Source organism: Aquila chrysaetos, chromosome 2 (genome assembly GCF_900496995.4).
Source record: "Aquila chrysaetos chrysaetos chromosome 2, bAquChr1.4, whole genome shotgun sequence".
Classification (NCBI taxonomy): domain Eukaryota; kingdom Metazoa; phylum Chordata; class Aves; order Accipitriformes; family Accipitridae; genus Aquila; species Aquila chrysaetos.
In genome coordinates, this window is record NC_044005.1 from 13068217 (window position 1) to 13086994 (window position 18778).

The 18778-nt window shown below is 45.1% G+C and overlaps 1 protein-coding gene across 2 annotated transcripts in view; it reads right to left on the minus strand.

Annotated features, from left to right (window-relative positions):
* Nucleotides 1–18778, minus strand: part of RCOR1 (REST corepressor 1) — an 89538-nt gene that overhangs the window by 17769 nt on the left and 52991 nt on the right. For both annotated transcript variants that reach the window (XM_029997627.2, XM_029997618.2), the window contains exons 4-6: nucleotides 7211–7263; nucleotides 2997–3158; nucleotides 240–358 (exon numbers count right to left, since the gene is read on the minus strand). In XM_029997627.2, the coding sequence (XP_029853487.1) occupies nucleotides 240–358; nucleotides 2997–3158; nucleotides 7211–7263 (334 nt within the window). The remainder of the gene's footprint in view (nucleotides 1–239; nucleotides 359–2996; nucleotides 3159–7210; nucleotides 7264–18778) is intronic.

An 18778-nucleotide genomic window follows, 5' to 3' on the forward strand; every position in this document is an offset into this window, starting at 1 on the left:
CACTAGAGAGCAATTAGTGTTGAAAAAGGAAGCACACCTAATTGCTAACAGATTCCTTTGGCTTTAAGCAAAGTGAAACATGCACAGCAGGGAAGAGGGGTGGGAAAAGAAGGTGTGGTACCAGGAAACATTTTGGGGAAAATCCTACATCTAGTTTCTTACAAGCTAACAGGAATTTCTGAGATAGTCTGAAGAAATCAGTGTGCGTCAATACACAGCCCTTCTGCTTGCAAACCTACCTTTCCTCACGTTCCCTTTTTTGTTTACGAGCATGACGGTCCATCACGCTAGTTTTAGTCCTTGTCTTCTTCCAGGAGTAGTAAAATTTCACCAGGCTGGCTATTGATTTGTCAGGAAGCTGTAAATTAAACATGTATCCTTTTATATGTTTATATGTAAAGTATCCCCAGGAGTTCACATACAATCGGTCTGTTTTTATCAAGGAACATCTGATCTGTCTATGTTGGATTCTCTCAAAGGCTCAAGCAAGGCAGTTCTGCAGCCTTTCCAAAAATGTTCTATGGGGGAGTGTTTCAGGTTAGTGCCTACTATTTAGGCCATCAAAATCTCTGAAGAGCATCTCAGCAAGCCTCCACTCACCAGCCAGGTAGCTGGTTCCCTTCAGAATAGAAGAACATAGCAAGAGCAAATCCAAAATGGGGCCTTGCAACTGAGATAACAGTTTTAAAAGCCAGCATAGGCATGTGTAAGCAACCGCAGGAACTGCTGAATTGCAGGCTACATCCCAAGCATATCTTTGATGTTTGGTTAAAAAGGCTTATTCACACCATTCACATGATGAAGTCTATTCAAAGGTCTCAACAAAAGATGTTTTCAAAAGGTGAAATGTTACTGTATGGTGAACTGAGGATATAAGAAAAAACAAGTCTCAGAATTTTTTTTTTTTCTCCTCTTACACTAATGTCTTTGCCCTGTAGCTATGAATGAAAAGTCTGCCCCCAAAAAGCATACAACTACATTAAGACTAATTCTCTATTTGTGAGGTACTCCGCATGGATGTTCTTACACAGGACTTCTACAAGGTAAAAGTCCAGCCTTTCTTGCTGAATAAAACATGTTTTAGGTAAGTGTCTGATTCAGCTTGGAGGGCAGGACAGGTAGGGAGGAAAACAAAACTGTGAGCAAGTGCCAGATCTCTTTTATTCAGATACTACAGTTTAAGTCTTCACTTGAGATAAGTCTGGTTCTCAGACTGCAGGCTGACTTTAAGTCCTAATAATGGATCACACCAGAACTACCACCCTGGCCCACAGCTGCACACAGTGATAAATCCATCTGCATTGGCAAAGCACAGGTGCTATGTCGATGTTGTGTTGCCAAGAGCAATGCTGCAGGCTGGTATGCTGAAATTAAAGAGTTCCGCAGAACAAACTCAGGGACAAGGCTGTTCGTGACAAACATCCACTTGGCTATAAACGCATGCTAAGAGTGCCAAAATATCAGAACCAGCTCCGGTAAATAACGTAACTCACTTTTCATTCTCTAGCTTTGATGATTTTTCCCCTCAGTTCCAAGCTGCACTGGTGCTAATGGGGCAGCATATATAAACTAACAACTAACATGCTCCCAAGCCATTGATTCCTGTCCCCTGCTAAACACAAAGCTTCATGCCATTTAATTCCTTTCATGCAGGATGGCTTTTCTGGGAGCAACAGTAAAAAAATATCATTACCTAGGGAACAGTGCATGAGCTTGGCATCCCTGTATTGGAATGCACTTCACTCAGGGATGGAGTCATGCTTCTGCACATAAACCAAATTGAGAATTTCTTGCTTTGGCATTTAACCAAGCAACAGGACAGGCTTTATGTTCTCTTCTTCCCCCCATGAGATTCCCCTCCTGTTTCCCCCCGCCCTGTGTAAGAACAGAGGAATAAAGAAGAAAACATCTTCACCCTTCAGGAGTCCACAACTCTCCAGACTGTCTATATCAGCTGTTCATAGTATGTGCAAGCCCCGTCATCTGACCCAAGGGAGTGGGAGGCCCTAGGACTCCAAGAATGTTTCTAAATGAACCCCAGTGAAGAAACATTCAAGGAGAACATGAGGAGAACAAGCCTCTTCCTGCTACCCTTTTGAAAAGGGTCCTGGCAGTTGTTCTTCATACTTGGGAGGCAAGTTGTCTTTTGCTTTTCAGCGGGATCAGCAACACAGACCTTCACATGTGCTTTGAAAGAGGGTGAACAGACTGCAACAGCCTAGGCTCACTTCAAAGGGTCACAACCAACATAACCAGGTCCTGCTGGAACACTCAAGAGGCACTTTACTGAAGGAGAGCAAAGAACAAAGTCTGGTTCCCACCCAGGTGATGAACCACTTGAAGAAACTCTTAAGATACAATCAATAAAAAAATTTTACATCCCATTCTCTCCCTCTTTAGAAAGAAAATTGCACACACCCCAGCAGTTCCGTTTCAGGCAGAAACCTACCCTTGAAGTTTTCAATCCCAGTTTAAAAAAATATCACTACCAACCAAATGCAAAGGACTGAATGCTTGCAATGATGTATAAACCTCCACTACAGCATCCACTGACAGTCCCAAATCACATTAAGCACAGACTTCATAGTCATATAAAATTAATTCCTAAAAAGCAGGCTGTAAGAAAGGAAATCAACTTTGCACAGAGATGATCTTTACTCTGTGTGTGGGTGGGCACATGTGTACAAACCATGCCTGAACTCCAGCTAAGACATAAACACTACCATAGCACGCCGGGGACCGAACACTGTAATTTCCAACCACAAAAATTGCACAGTCACAGTTTATCCTGAATGAATAAAGCACTTCAGGAAAACACTTCTACAAAGACTCTGGAAACAATGTTGTTTCTTTCTATCCATGGTCAGATTTTTCCTCCAACATCCCCTTTGGCCTGTTCTCTCCCAAGAGCATTAGACAGGAGTTCAGCACAATCAGCACTGAAGAAGACAGTCCAACCACCTGTTCTGCTTTTCCATTCCTGTGACACTACTTACCATCTGCTGGATCCTGTGAAAGGTTTTCCCATGGAAACTGAAGGCCTGTTCAAACAAGACCTTGTCTTCCACTGTCCACTCATCTGGGAATGGAGTAAAGTTTGGCAGATCTGCCAAAGACTTCTCTATGTTGTGCTTGTGCCAAAACAGCATCCCGAGGGCCTAGAAATAACAAGGACACCAAGCGGACAACTGTAATCACAAGAAACATTATTATATGCATACAAAGTGAGAGCTACAGCATTTTTCTCAGCCAACATGTTAGACATAATTTTAATTCTCAGCTACATCAGACACTTTTCTGTGTGCAAGAAACCTGGAATCTGATCCCCACCCTGCTAGGTTGTGAAGACCAACCTGAAGTTTATCCAAACCACACTGGTAGTAATGTAATAAGAGAGTAGCAACAGAAAGGGGGAGAAGAAAATCGAAGAAATGACCCCAACTTTACTGATCATGGTATGCACAGGAAAGCTAAGAAAAGACTTGGGAAGCCTACCTAAAAAACAGGCCGGACAATGGGAAGCTTCTTGCCAGTGCTAAACTCCCTTCATTTCCTGTGCAATTAGGAGGACAGTTTAGTTGACTGGGGACTTTTATGGTTGTTTAGGGGGCTCTTTCGCGGGGGGGAGGAAGAGATGCGGGAAGAACTGGAAGAAGGAAAGGCAGAGAGCATGCACAACCTTGACTTGCTGCTAAGATGTCCCTGGCCCGAAGGAGGAACAAATCTCACTCATTTTGGAGGCTGCTCATTTGTTCCCTTGAGAGACACCTCGTTTCACTGTTGCAGTCTCTGTTCCAAAGACAAAGTGCACGCGCTGTGCTTCACCATCTGCAAACCGTCCTCCTCCCACCATCTCCGAGACACTCGCCCACAGCCACCCCTCTCACAGGGGTGCACAGCCCCTGCGTGTTATGACCCATCACTACATCTGGCATGCCAGCGACCACCGCAAGTCATTTTGGGAAGGCCTGACTCTGCAGAGCAAGAAACCAGCCTTTCGCAATGGCTGTAAAGTGAAAACAATCCCTAACATGCTGAGTAAAACATCAGAATAACCTGCTCATCATATGCAAACTCAGCTCGGGTTTCGCAGCCACAGTTACCCTCATCTAGTAGTTTCGCCCTGGCCACTCAGAGCTACAAAATCCCTCCAAATTCGGGGTTTCCCCATTATGCTTCACTATGCAAAAAAAGCAGTTCCTTTATGGGATCTTGCTCCCCTGAGATTCTGCAGAGAGTATGCGTATAAATATCAGTGTTATCCAAGATCTTGTCCTGACCCTACTGGCCTCTCAGTGCTGCCCAGGCAGCCTCTCCTCCCTTGTGCCACCATGCAAAACAAGTAGTCTTGGTTGCAGCACAGCCACTCAAGATGTCACAGGAGCCACTCAGCCACTTATCTCCATCCTCTCTGGCAAACATGGGGGCAAAGGAACTATTTTACAGTCACAAAGGACTGAGTTCTCTCTCCTCTGCCATCCCTTTCAGCTTCAGATATAAGGTGTACCAAATATCCCTGTGAGAAAGCAAGAGAAAAACAAGGAGGGAGACATTTTGGTAGGGCAGGGTAGTGTTAAATACTACTAAGGTGCTAGCAAGGGCTGAGGGGACAGTTGCTTACACAAAGCAAAAGGTAAACAAAAAGGTTTTCCTTATAGGCTTTTTTAAACAGGAGAGCAGTATGCCTCCTCCACCCCATGCTGTCCTAGGAGAGCTCTGCACTCATACACAGGTGAGTACACAGCTTTTCCAGCCTCCTTTGTCCCAGGGTGTCTGACACAGGCTAGCAGGAGAGCACAGCTCACAGCCAGACTTGATGTAGTGCTCCCAAAAGTCCGTGACTGCTACAGCTCAGCACAACCACCTACAGCTGTTTGCACCACCAGCTGAAGTGGGTTTGCCCTGCCAGAGCTCACTCACCTGCTGGAGTCTGCCCTCGAGCTGGCAAGGCTGCGGTGACTCCCACCAACACAGCCCCGAGCCTCCAGCCATCATCCAACAGCAGCAGAGCCAACAAGGGGGCACTTGGCCACAGGCAAAAGGAGAGAAAGGACAGATATAGGAGCCACGCACAGTGCAAATGCGGCCAGCTGGACGGGAGAGCCACTGGGCAGAAGAGCCCCAGCATGCGCCACAGCCACCCTGCCAGATAGCTCACCACTCCCTTCAACAAACTAGCACATCTTAAACTGCAAAGGTAGGTTTTGGGCAGGGGGCACAGATGGAAGAATGAGAATCTCTGTGCGATGACTGTCAGCCAAGCAACCTGCACAGGGGTCCAAAGAGACCGGCTGTCAGAGGATGCGTGCATGGGAAAGGGCTGCCTTGGCCAGCAAAGCCCAGAGACAGTGGCCAAATGCTAAAGTGAGCTCTGACTGGCTTCCAGGGAGTCCGTATCAGCTTGTCTACAGTTACACAGCCAATAGAAACTCTGATGATACCTGCTGAAGAGACAGTGTCCCTTGGTGACACAACAAATCATCCTGATTTGAAAGCCTTGACACTTGTCCCTATAACACAAAATGAGTACATGCCTTCCAGAGTGATAGAAGATAGATTCTCTCCAGTTATTTCCTGGAAGTACCTAGCTTAGCTGTCTAGGAAATTCCAAAGGACCTGGGAAACATGTTTAACTCCAGAATATTATGCGAGTACTAGGGAAGGAATGAGAAAATTTTTAGGAGAGACATTTTTACAAGTTGCTTAGCCACTTTATACCCTGGTGTGGCAAGTCCCATAACTTCTACTTCTGTACACAGAGGAGGGGAGAAAAACAGGGAGAAAGACTTCAAGGAATGAGTGGGAGGGTCTGTATTTCCAACATTACAATGAATGCAAATCTCTATTAGCCAAATCAAAGTTTTTCAAAACACAAGAATTCAGTGTTTTTTTTAAAAATCACAAGCTTCGTTTTGATTAGTCTTCTGGATCAGTCTATACTCTAAACAACACTTCTCCACTAAAATAATGAAACCCATTTTTATTACCCTGAGACCATCTCTTTTGGCAAATATTACCCACAACATCTAAAACTAGGATATCCCCATCTCAACTGAAGTGAGCTACCATCCTTATTTTCATTTAAGTTCACAGCCTTTTAGTGCCTTCATCTTCCTTTTATTGCTGTTTTCTGCTCTTAGAAATTATAATTATCAAGTCTGATTATTCCTGGTTTTGCTGGCTATCTCAACTTCAATGCTCTTGTTCTATAAGAAGTCTTTTTGAGCGTGACTACCAACCACTGAAAGTCTGACTCAAAAAGGACAGCAGACTCATTTAAATAGAAACCCTTGTCCATCCAAATCATTGGTTTCTATACTTGTGGCCTTTGCCTGAACAATTTCATAAACTTTCAAGTTTTCATAGAATCCCTTTGTAGAGACGGTACATAATTTGCCAATACAGTAAGTCATGAGATTCCCCGCCTTCTCTTTCCGGGCGAGTATTAGTGTATAAGGAAACTCCACAGAATTCAGAAAAGCTTCCCAGGCACAGGCCTACTCACCTCCCCAGATGAGTGTTGAAATCAATGTTAGTTAACACAGGGAAGATTAGTACACAATCCTAGACCACATGGAATAAAGCAGAGGTCTGCTCCTCAGACCAGGACTTCCATGCCTAGGCTAAAGGCACCAGCTAACCTCAGGGACAGCTGGTGAAGTTGTCCACTGCTATTGCACAGACATCTGAGGTGCTCGTTTATGAAATGCAAAATGATTTGCAGCACAGTTTTAAGGTAAATAACTGCAGATATTGGTTTGCCTCCGAAAAGCATATGATGGTTCAATAGCTCATTAATAACTGCTAATACATCCATGAAGCAGAGATGGAGCAGTCAACTGGAAACTGCAATGCAATCAGGCAGCTGTCCCAAGACAAGCCAATCTTTTTAACATTGTTTAGGGGTTCTGAAAGTGTTCAAGAGGTAGTCACCATAGGAAGCAGCACAATACTTATGGCCAAACTCCAATAGAAATTACAATGGTTGTTTTTCTTCTTTTTACTCTTGATGTAAAACTAGGGAAGAACTCCATACCCCCAGAGCACAGGTTACTATTAGGAGCAGTCAGTTTGGGGAGAAGTAGGAGAGAAGAAAACACAGACAGTACAGAAGGGAAGAACCAGTTTTAGGCAGTCACTTTAGGCCACATTTTAATACCTGCTAGAAAAGATTATTTTAAAATAAAGTAAGTATTCAAAGGGTTGTTACCTGCTCCATATTGTATCCATGCTTCTCTTTAGCAATGGCAATGTATTCGTCCACTGAAAAACAAAGAGAAGGCATAAGAGCATTTCATACAACAATCTTATCTCCTTTTCCCTTCCTCTTTCCAGTCTAAAACCCAGTCCTGCAGCTCTGACTTAAGTCATGGTCATTGCATCCTCCACAGAGAACTCACATGAATAGCTGCTGTTTCCAACAATTCAGGAAAGGAAGAAAATAAAAGAACAACAACAGTCACACACAAACTACTACATATTTTCCTTAACAAGCCTAAATGATGCATGATATCCAATCCAGTTCCAGTACTTCTGAAACACGGCATATAATATTTCAGAACTTTTTCACCAAAGCTATAGACGTGACTGTCTCAGCTACCTGGTGGTTTGTTTTTTTTTTTTAATCCCCCAAAGCAGTTGTTTTCTTAAGAACAAAAATCCCGACACAATCCATACCTTCCAATACTGCCAGACTCCTAGTGTTGCACAACCACTGCAGATAATCTTGGCAAATTTTTCAGCCCTTATGCCTCAGCAATTTTTATCTTGGACCAAACCCCACCTCTATGTATTATTAGGCCCCCACGAGCTTTTAACCTTTACAATGTGAAGATGCCCTGAGGAGTTATATTTTGTATAGATGGGACTAAAACCCAAAAGTCTCTTTCAGTATGAATGACTGAGCTTACATTATATGCAACAGCACCCATTTGAGAGGGCTGGATCAAAGTCAGTAGCAGAGGTGGCGTTCTGAAGTCTACGCCCTTGTGCTTGGTCATTATTAAACGCACTGTAATGATAACACCACCCTTGAAAAAAATACTAGCTAAAAGGTGAAACTTGCACTTCACTTAATGGAGTGGAAGATGCTGGAAGCATTGGACGGTTGTAGCATCCCCAACACACAAATACCCTAAAAGACTTAGAACACAGTACACACAGTACACACAGCCAGAATTCTGTTTCTTCTACAAATTTTGGACTTCAAGACAAGTTACTTAGCAATGAACTCAAAAATCATTCCTGCTTCCTTCTCTGCAGATACCCAGGGAGACATGCAAGCAAATTCCTGTGCTGAGCACCCAACTCATGGAGAGCACGTGCAGCACCTCCAGAAGGCAATGGTTCTGTGCACACTGCAGCTAAGGAAGCCACATTTCCCACAGTTTGGGCCTCATGATTAACTTCAGCCCTCAAATGTGCTTCTCCCATGTTTTCTGCCTTTGAGAACAGTTGCATGGAGTCTCTGGTGTCCAATAGCATGGTATTTCTTAAAGCCTTCCCTTCAAGCTGGGACACTCCTCAATTCTTCCTTCAGCTGAGCAAACTAAGTAATGAACTCAAAAGGTATTGGGAAAACAGGATAGATCAGAAAATGCACAGCAGGAGAGCATCAGCCTCTTATTTTCAGCTTGTTGTCAATACAAAGAAAGTGGACATCCCACCTTACTAGACAATATGACATGTGATATCAATGCTGGCCCTTCATTTGGAAAGGAGATGCATTAGCTGTTTTTCACAAAAAGGTGTTGCAAAGAAGGGCTTTAAGTGCCATGGAAAAGTCCAAGAGAATATTAATAGAGCCACATGTTGTGGCAGGAGAAGAGCATGCAGTAAATACAGGCATGGTTCCACGTTAGCAAGCATGCGCCATGAAGTTCTTCCTCTTTCAAGCTCCCACCTGCACACAATGGGGACTCCCAAGGGGCTGATGAACCCAGTAGTTGGACCATGTTCTGGATACATTCAGTAAAAGTTTTATTAGCCCTTTGGAGAAAGGTGTAGCCACAACCACTCATTTGTACCCCTGCAGCACAAACGTATCTGCCTCTCCAAGTCAACAAATTGCTTCTAAGCACCATGCTGAACTGGGATGAAAACCATTCCTTCTTGCAAACAACCTTTTCTTGCACAAGGCAAACATAAAAAAATAGTTGCACAGACAGTGGAGGTGACAGGGCCAGCGATAGAAACTTCTTAGGCTGAAATCGCTGCATTGCGTAATAGAACATCCTGAGGGTTACCAAAGGGTAGGAGCCTCAGAAAGCCGCTTTGCGGGGGGGGGGGGGGGGGGGGGGGGGGGGGGGGGGGCGCGGAGCACAACAACAGAAAAAAGAAAACCAACTTGGAAAACCACACCCCAAGGGGAGAACATGATCCAGGAGGACCACACTGGGCAATGGAGACAGAGAAGGGAACTGCTTCCTCCCTACACACCATCCCTTCCCTCCACACACCAAACAGGGCAGCAAACATCACTACGATGTGGGCAGAAGAGTGACTTCAGATGCTTTCAGACTTTATAACTACACCAAAAACAAAGGCTGCCATGAACGCATAAGTGCAGCATTTCCCTGTACTTCAGCTAAATGCTCTCAGCTTCCTTAGGACAGGTATTGCACAGTGTTGCAATAGTATTGCACAGTATTGCAGTGTTATATATTTTGTCTAAGGGGGAGGTGCAAGGAAGGAGGAGGGAAAGGAGTTGAATTCTCTGAAGTCCAAGGCTGAATTAAGCTCTTGAATGCTAAGTACTGCTGCATTAACTAGCTCTCTCTCACTGTGGAAGGACCTACAGTTCCTGATTTGACTTCAGCATCTTATCCTTTAATATATACAGAGAAAAGATGAGGTCGTTCTCCTTTCCAGCATATTACCTTTCTTATACCAGATGCTATAAGCAATGAAAACATACTTCCTCCCCCTTGCTCCCCACTCGTCCCCACCAAAAAAATCATTACAGCATTTTCTCTCCTAAATGAGCGAGAACATTAGCAAGGTCCCCACATATCAATACGATTTCTCTTGAATCAAGTCAATACACCACAGAGCCAAACAGTAGACTATGAGTGATAGGACACCATGAAAGGAGGCAGGATGCTTTTCTTGTCACGGTGGGGTCTGTAACACCTCAGTGTTACACCTCATTGTTACAATGGAGGAAGAGAAAAAAAACAAGAAAAAGGCAATAAGGCAGTAAACCAACCATGAACACACAGTAATGCTCCTTCTATACACTAAAAGAGTGTTTGTGGATGAAGGAAGGACAAGGAGTACAACATTGTACTCTACTCTTGGCTTGTTCCCTGCCTGCTTACTGACAATCTACCCCATTCTGCTTGTCATTTCTTGGCTAATTGCAGGCTCACTCACTTTGATACTTGCACCATCTGAGAGGTACAACAGTCCCTTGAGCAATCCTTCTGATTGCTCTTTATTTACCATCCCCCTCCATATGAAGTGAGCAAGAAAGAGCATGGTACCAGCTGAGTCACAGGATCCCTTTAGTCTCCCATACTAGTAGAGCCTGGAATTGCCACAAGCGTAATGCTTCACATGCCACACCAGATAAATAAGTGCCCTCTTCCATCTCTGCCTTCCCCACACACCTCTAGCAAGCCCAGGGCAGCAGGCATGTGAATTCTGCTCCACTGCGTTTCAGTGGCATTCAGTCATGCTCAGCATGTAACCCATCAATCTGTTTAGACATCAGAGTTCAGAGCCAGAGGAGCCTGGGGCAGAGCGCTGCTTACACCAGAAGAGAGTTTGCCAGCACGGCTCTTAGACACTTTCAAGAAGAGAATAAGCAAGAGCAGCAAAACGAACCCATTCCATCTCCCCCAGCATAAGCGACACCATCACACACCCTTTCTACCAGCATAACTTTTCCCCAAAGAGGGCAGACAAGAGCATCCTCCCCTCCCATCCAACTCATTTCTCTATGCTGGAAAGATATTTCAGCACAGACCAGGCCCAAAAAGACAACAATACTTGAATAGAGACAGTTGTGTGACACAGGAGATGCATTACTCCTGTAAAGGCTCTTGTTGCTACTAGAAACCAGATGGGGGATGGACGGAAGAGAGAATCATAAACTGGTATTTCTTTACCTATTTGGCTACATTTCTTCTCTTGCATGCATTTTAGCTGTGCAGGGGTAAGCAGGACCCCCCCCCATGTGCCCCACACCCAAAATGGAGTGAGCACTGGCCCAAAGAGTCCCTTTCTACAGCCAGTCATGCTCAGGAAGGCAGAAGTAGCACAAAAGGTAGGGACACAAAGGGAACAGAGCCCCACATACACAGTCATCAGCAAAGAGGAGCACAGAGTGTTCAGATGCTAAAAAACACCTCTCCCTAATACAAGAAGTGAGGTCTACAATTAGATGACCAAAGGACCCCAGGTGTAGCACTAACACAGCCAAAGACACAAGGGAAATGGAAGGGAGTGGGAAAGGAAGCAGGGAAAGATGCTTCCCCCTCACCATCTAGTGAGGAGAGTTTCTGACCAAAACGGTGCTGTCAACCCCTTGAATTTTGTGGTCTTGTTTCCAGCCATCTTTCTCATACACCCTTTTCTTCTGCTAACCATCTTCCTGCAAGAATTCCTCACTAGAAGCAAAAGAAAGGGGACCCTCTTGGCTGACAGAGGGAAGGAGAGACAAGAGCAAACAACTGCATTGCTGATTTTCAGTCCCGCATCCTAGAAGAGTGAACTGAGAGATGTAAAACAGGAGCATTAATTTCAGGGGGGTGGGAGAACTCTGAAAAGAGAAATGCATGAAAGCAATGACTCCCCTCATCACCATTTGATCAGATTAAATGATCTCTCCAAGTGGGTCTTTTGGGAGAATTTCTCCCCCCTACCCAAATTGCTTCTTAATGACCCCACAAGCATTGCATCACGTTTAGTGGACTCAGTGACCCCAAGGAGGGTTTGCAGCAGAAGCGAGTGTGCTAAAGCCTATAGAAAGCAACAGGAATGCAGAGATAGAGCTGTTGCTGCAACCTCAGTTCACCCCTATTACTGGGGTACTGCAGGAGCTCTGAACACTTTGCATATTACGTGATGCAATACCCTGACAGAATGGGGTGAAATGAGGACAAAAGCAGCAGCCTTCGCTGCCTCAGTAATGTGCTTCACAGGGTTTGATCAATGCTGGAACCTGTGAGGAATTCTGGATGTTGCTGTACATGTCCCCCCCCTCCCCTCTATCTCCCTTGAGAACAGATGAAAAAAAAGGCAAGACCCAGAACAAATCAATGTTATAGAAAGAAAATAAGGATCATGGATTAGACTCATACATGTGAAATTCTTCCAAATTTCAAAACACAATTATGATGGTACACAAACAACTAAGCACAGTTTTTGCCTTGGCTATAAAAATGAGCAGCTGCATTGCCGTCTCACCACCCTCGCAGCATTGGTGGAACAATCCTGCCACCTCGTGGTCCCAGCACAGGAGAGGAAGCTGCAAAAACCACAGGAGTTTGGACAAATGTCTCTCACTAAAGCCAGCTGCAACGGGGGGGGGGGGGGGGGGGGGGGGCGGAGCAGACAGAGATCAAAGCAAGGTGGCTTGACCAATTTTCTGGGCAGAATCACTTACAAGAAAATAAAACCCGCCTATTTAAAAGGGTATTCTGCCTTGGAAAAGCTATTTCCTCTTCTTGGGAAGATGCGATGTGTGTCAGAGGCAGGCGAGGAACAGGGAGTCGGAGCACAGCCATGTTTTCTGCCCCATGCTGCACCCACCTGGGCAGGCATACAGGCTCCTTTAACACTGTTTCTAGGATCAGAGAGTACTAGTTACACAGACACAAAGGCTACTTAAAAATCACTTCATGCAACTGATGGCGTGAGAGAATGTAGGCCTCAATTCCGTTGCATCTGCAGCAGGTGAGGGAAAAGTCTGGATGCAACTGCAAGGCAAAGGAAAGCCAACCTTACCTGCAGAAGCTTACTTGAATAGGAGCAAGAGAAAATACCCTGCAGCGGGGCAGAATACCTTGAGTCACAGAACTCCACAGTATATCTTAGCCTCCCACCCACTTACCTCCCTGTAGCTCAGATTTTACTTGTATATCATCTCTTGTCCACGTACTAAGGACCAGAGGGTGCCATTGCATTAGGATTCTCCTTTGGCAGCGGGCCAGGTTAAGCACCCCTAGCCTCCAGCCACCTCTTCCCACCAGGGAGCACAAACATTTGCTTGGACCCCCAGGGAACTGGACTGAGAAACTGTTCCACCTGAAAAAACAGCCAACCCTCTCCTGCTGCATTAGCTCCCTCACCCAAGCGGCAGTGAAGCCATACAAGCATTGAGTGGCGGTGGTTGAAAGTACAGAGACACGTTCTCACCTACCAGGAGGGGCAGTCCCAGACCCTCCTATCACCAGCCCTAGCTACGCAGGCTGCCCCTTCTCTTGCACTAGCTCTGGAGCCACTCAAGACACTAAACAGCTGCCCACCACCAAAGCAGCATGCTATTCATAAAACAAAGAGTTTTACATTCTTTATATGGTTCTCTACTACATAAAAATCACTTTGCTGGGAGGTTACACAAGCCTTAGAAGAGACAAGCCCTTGTAGTTCCAGCAAGCGATGAGACTGGCTCAGCCAAAAGCACGCCTCATTCCTTGCCCTGGCACAGCACAGTGGGCCGTAACAGGCATGGCTATGTAAACTAGCACTGGTGAGGAAAGAGTGGCTAACGGAACCACACCTGGAGCCTGGAAACTGCAGCCTCAGAGAGCATAAAACAAGGAATAAAATGGAGTGCCCCATTGCTGGGAGATTTATCCCTTTAAAAGCCCTGATACCTACCAAAAGCTTCCTTTCTCACACAAAGGCAACCAGTCCCCACCCAAGCAGTGCAAACTAATAAGCTAGAAAAGAAACACTATATTCCTCCCCCCTTTTTTTTAATTATTATTATTATTTTTAATACTGCTCTTTGCATGGCCTGCACCTAAGGGCAAGTCCAAAGTTGAAACTCCAGTGATGGTTAAAGACCTGACTCATCTGCTTTTAGATTTTGCTATACCAGCAGGAAAGCTGTACTGCAGACACAGGTGTACTGACAAATCTAGCATAGTTTTTATAGCTTGCCAAAACTATTTTAAACTGTTTACCTGGAAAGTTTTGCTAGTAAACATGCATTACTTTTAAAGCTTTTACCGACATATACTCACATACACTCATTCCTAAAGTTGCACCCTCAGCTGACACTATCACATCAAGGAAAGGCTCAACACACCATGTATATGTGTGGGACGGTGTATTTACGAGGATTACCATAAAGAAAGCCAGCCAGCTGTTGCTCTCTTGCCTCTCTTGCTCTCCAATGCTGCTGCTGTTCTTCCTCAGAAAGGCCATGTGGATGCCCATTGTAAGGGCATCCATGGAGGACCCTCTGGGAAGAAAGACTGCTTCTTGTACATACATCCATCACATTTAACCTTCAGTCAGAAATTTTCTGCACCACAGCACTGAATACCACTTTACTGGAGGAATGGCACAGTGTCCTGGTTTCGGCTGGCATAGAGTTAATTTTCTTCCTAGTAGCTGGTATAGTGTTGTGTCTTGGATTCAGTATGAGAACAAAGTTGATAACACACTGATGTTTTCAATTGTTGCTAAGTAGTGTTAATACCAAGTCAAGGATTTTTCAGCTTCTCAATGCCCAGCCAGCAAGAAGGCTGGAGGGGCACAAGAAGTTGGGAGGGGACACAGCCAGGACAGCTGACCCAAACTGGCCAAAGGGGTATTCCATACCATGTGACATCATGCCCAGTACATAAATTGGGGGGAGTGGGCCTGGGGGGATCACTGCTCAGGAACTAACTGGGCATCAGTCAGCAAATGGCAAGCAATTGCATTGTGTATCACTTGTTTTGTTTATTCTAATTCTTTTATTATTATCATTATTACTTTCTTCCTTTCTGTTCTATTAAACTGTTCTTATTTCAACCCACAAGTTTTACTTCCCCCCCCCCCCCCCGATTCTCTCCCCCATCCCACTGGGTGGGGGGGAGCAAGTGAGCAGCTGTGTGGTGCTTAGTTGCTGGCTGGGGTTAAACCATGACACACAGGTTTCAGTGTCTACAGAGCCCTGGGTACCACAAGCCCAGACATCTGTATATGTACCACAGAAGAGAAAAGGATGACAGAGATCTGACGGGGCAGTAGCAAAGAGGAAACACTACCTCTGGGACCTAGCACAGAACAGGCAGAGCCACATCAGATCACCTGGGGACCTAATCTGTGACCATATGGGATCTGAGCACGGCTACCATTCAGCAGTGCAAACCTGATCCTGAATCAGACACAGGCACTGGACTGTATTAAATGTGATTAGCCAGAGCACTTGATATTGGGTTTGGAGCCCATGTAAGAACATAAAACCAGCACACATTAGCTTCTGGCAGGGAGGGAATACTCGTTCCCACATATGACCTTCCAAGACACAGATGAGAAGTTACAGACAGGATAAATGCACAGAGCACGTGCCCAAACAACAAAGTGAGTTTATAGCAGAACAGCTCTTTGCATTATTCAGCACAATGCTCTCAATTCAGTCCGAGAAGCCCTAAAGCCAGATTTATTCTGCTGTCAAACCATGGCTTGAGTTAACTCTACTGAGAGGTTATAGCCTTGGATTATATACTTCAACTACAGGCAGCAACATGCCCAAGCAATGCAAGCAGCACCATTATCAATACAGTTGTGACAAGGGGTAGAATATTAAAAAAATTATTTTATCAGATGGTTCAATGCAGGAGATGGTAACTTGGATTAGAAGAAACCTCCCTCATGCAAATTTTCTTATGGAATAATTATTTTTTGCACTCCTTGAGAATGCCTGATCCAGTGCATCCTTTCCAAAAGCTAGTTTCACCAATTTGAAAAAAACAGTTTGACACACACTGATGACAGAGTCAGTAGGAGACCACAGACTCAGACTACTAGCAGTCTTGATACAAGGCTTTGGTACTCTACCTAGGAACATTCTCAGTTCTTCATCCACATCATGTGATATATGCTAAAATTCTTCTGCAAAATAGTCAGCGCAGACTACCATAAAGCTTGGTCAAGCAACCTGCTGTCAACCAGCTTCAGATGCCACCAAGGACTATCCAGACTCGAAGCCCTCTAAAGAGGGTGAAAACTTCCACAAGGTCCATTTTCCACCCTCCAAAAAATTTTGAAAGCTCCTGTCTAAAACCAGAACTGTTATATTCCCCATTGCAGTAGGAATGCAAGCTAATAAAAGTACTGTATCAGAGCCAGGCCTCCTAAACAGCCTGGGTAACTCCACTTCCCCACAACACAGGGTCTTTGTGCAGCATGAGGGCACACGCACAACGGATGTGTGGGAGCAGAATAGCCATCAGGTTAAATTACAGCTCATTATTATTGTTACCAATAATAAAACCGGTGTCAAGAGAGTTGAAGCCATGCTGACCCCCTTTATAATGGATACAAAAGCAAAAGAAATTATCAATTTGTCCTCTAGCTACCTCCTTGAAGGATGTCACTTGGGCAGAAAGGAAGCATCAGGCAACCCAGCAGGCAGCAAAAGGAAGGAAACGAGTCGGAGTCACACGGAGGAGCTGCCCTCAGCAGATGTGCTGAGAGCCAGGAGCTGCTCGCAGAGGGGAAAGAGCCTCCAGCTGTAATTGCCTGCATTCAGCTCCTCAGCAGCTGGAACAGGAGAACCCCGTGATCCTGAATGGCGAATGGTCAGGTCACAAAAGCACCACTTACTATTTCAGTTACCTTTTGCAGCCAGCCCCCTCACTTCCAAACCCGGCTATATGAGTAACATAATAGTCTCAGCAATCCAGATGGCCTCTGCACTTGTGAACAAGTTGCATGAAACTTGCTTCCAGCAAAATCAGATGAAGAATGATAGGGACTAAGTGAAGGCAGCTTGATGTGGAGGGGAACTAATCCTTCAGGTTTATTTTCTGAAGTATTACTGAGATGCTTTTGTTTCTTCTACATCCACAGTTAAAAACCTGTTTTCAGATGTTTGGGGCTGGCCCCTTCTGAGAAGGCAAGGGCCTCCCACAACTCCACTCATTGCACTACTGTACCTGGGTGCTAAGAATGAAAAAAAATTAGGCCTCAAACTTGCTTTGAAAGACTCCATTTTCCTCACTTTCACATCAGCAGGGTGTAAGCAAGTTAGCGGGAAGCTGAACAACGGAGACAAGACAAACACTTCCAATGCACACAGTGCTGCAGAACCTAAAGAGAACAGCTTATCTTGAGAGCGGTTGTGGCTCTGCCCCCCAGCTGTCTGCTCCATCCCTCTCCTCAAAGTTTCTATTCTCGCTTCCTGCAAGAACAGTTCAGCTGCTTGATAAGCAGCTGCTTAATCACTTAGTAAGGCAGGCAATGAACATAAACAGGTGCCTACTACAGGTTAAGGTGCAGTGGTTCATGGAATTCCTGGTACCTTACCCCACACAACATGAGAACCTGGGCAATAAACAGAGGTTTTGGTGAAGAGCCCTTTCTCCACCAGAGATCAGAAGCTACCTATTATGGACAAACTCATGTGGATTGCCCTACTATAGGCAGGCCAGCCTTCAGGAGACACTAACACTCAGTACATCCATTCTTGCACCTGTTTACCTCCTACATGTCTGAAACCAAAGAGGTGCAAAGAAATGTTTTTGACCCCCCCCCAAGCAGTCCATGCAGAAAGACAGCAAGCTTACACAGCCAGATCTTGGGCAACATAATCTTTATAGTAGCATCTAAACCAAAGTATTAGCGTTATGTTGACCAATATTAAGGTATTAAAAAATACATAAAGTTAAGTCAATTTAGAAAAAAATCAACTTATAGATTCACACAGCACATGCGGAAACATGGATTACCTACAGGCCCTGGGCCATCAAGGCTGATCCTAAGAGACTGAGCAGAAAAGCCTATGATAAACCAATGTCACTAACTAGATCCTGGAATATCAGTGGTAGGTGGTCACAGCTCTTAGCCAGGATTTAGAAACCCAGTCCTTACAGAGAAGTAATTACATATTGCTACTAATCCTTGCAGTGCTAGAAAAGTCACTACTACCTTACCAGAATATGAATCTGCATGAGAAGCACATGATCAGGAAAGTAACTTAACATGGAGAGCAAAACTAAGAGTACAGGAAAAATAACTTCTGGGAGTGGTTCCTAATTAGAGCAAATAATGCCACAGTAAACACATTATGGTGAGGGAAGCTCTGGCACATGTCCTTGAGAAAGCCTAGCTGCCCTGCCTCCTGCACTAGCACCTCTGTAAAGGTCACACTCAGCAGTGTATGAACTCATCACAGCAAGCTGTTATGGCCATGACCTCCTCAAGCATTCCTCAGTGGAGGACATAGCCCACAAAAGCTCCTCCCTGCCTGCACACAGCTCCCATCACATCCCTATGAACATGCACTTGTTGGTGCCTTTGCTGACTAACCTTGCTCTAAGGACAAATTAAAAAAAACGTTACCCTCCAGTTTCCTGATCCTTCTTATTTTTCCCTCACAGCTACAGTAACAGACGAGAGGTCAGGAAAAAAGACCTTGTCCTCTGAAACGCTCTGAGCCTGCCATTCCCACCAAGACCAGCAAGACTGGAGCGCACTCAGCCCGTCCCAGGGCTGGGTCCAAGCAGCACAAAATAGCTGCAGCCTGCTAAGTTCTCGTCATACTGGTCCTACAACTCACACAGCACCTATCAGGCTGGCTAAGACTGCTCCCAAACGTGTTTCATATCAAGGC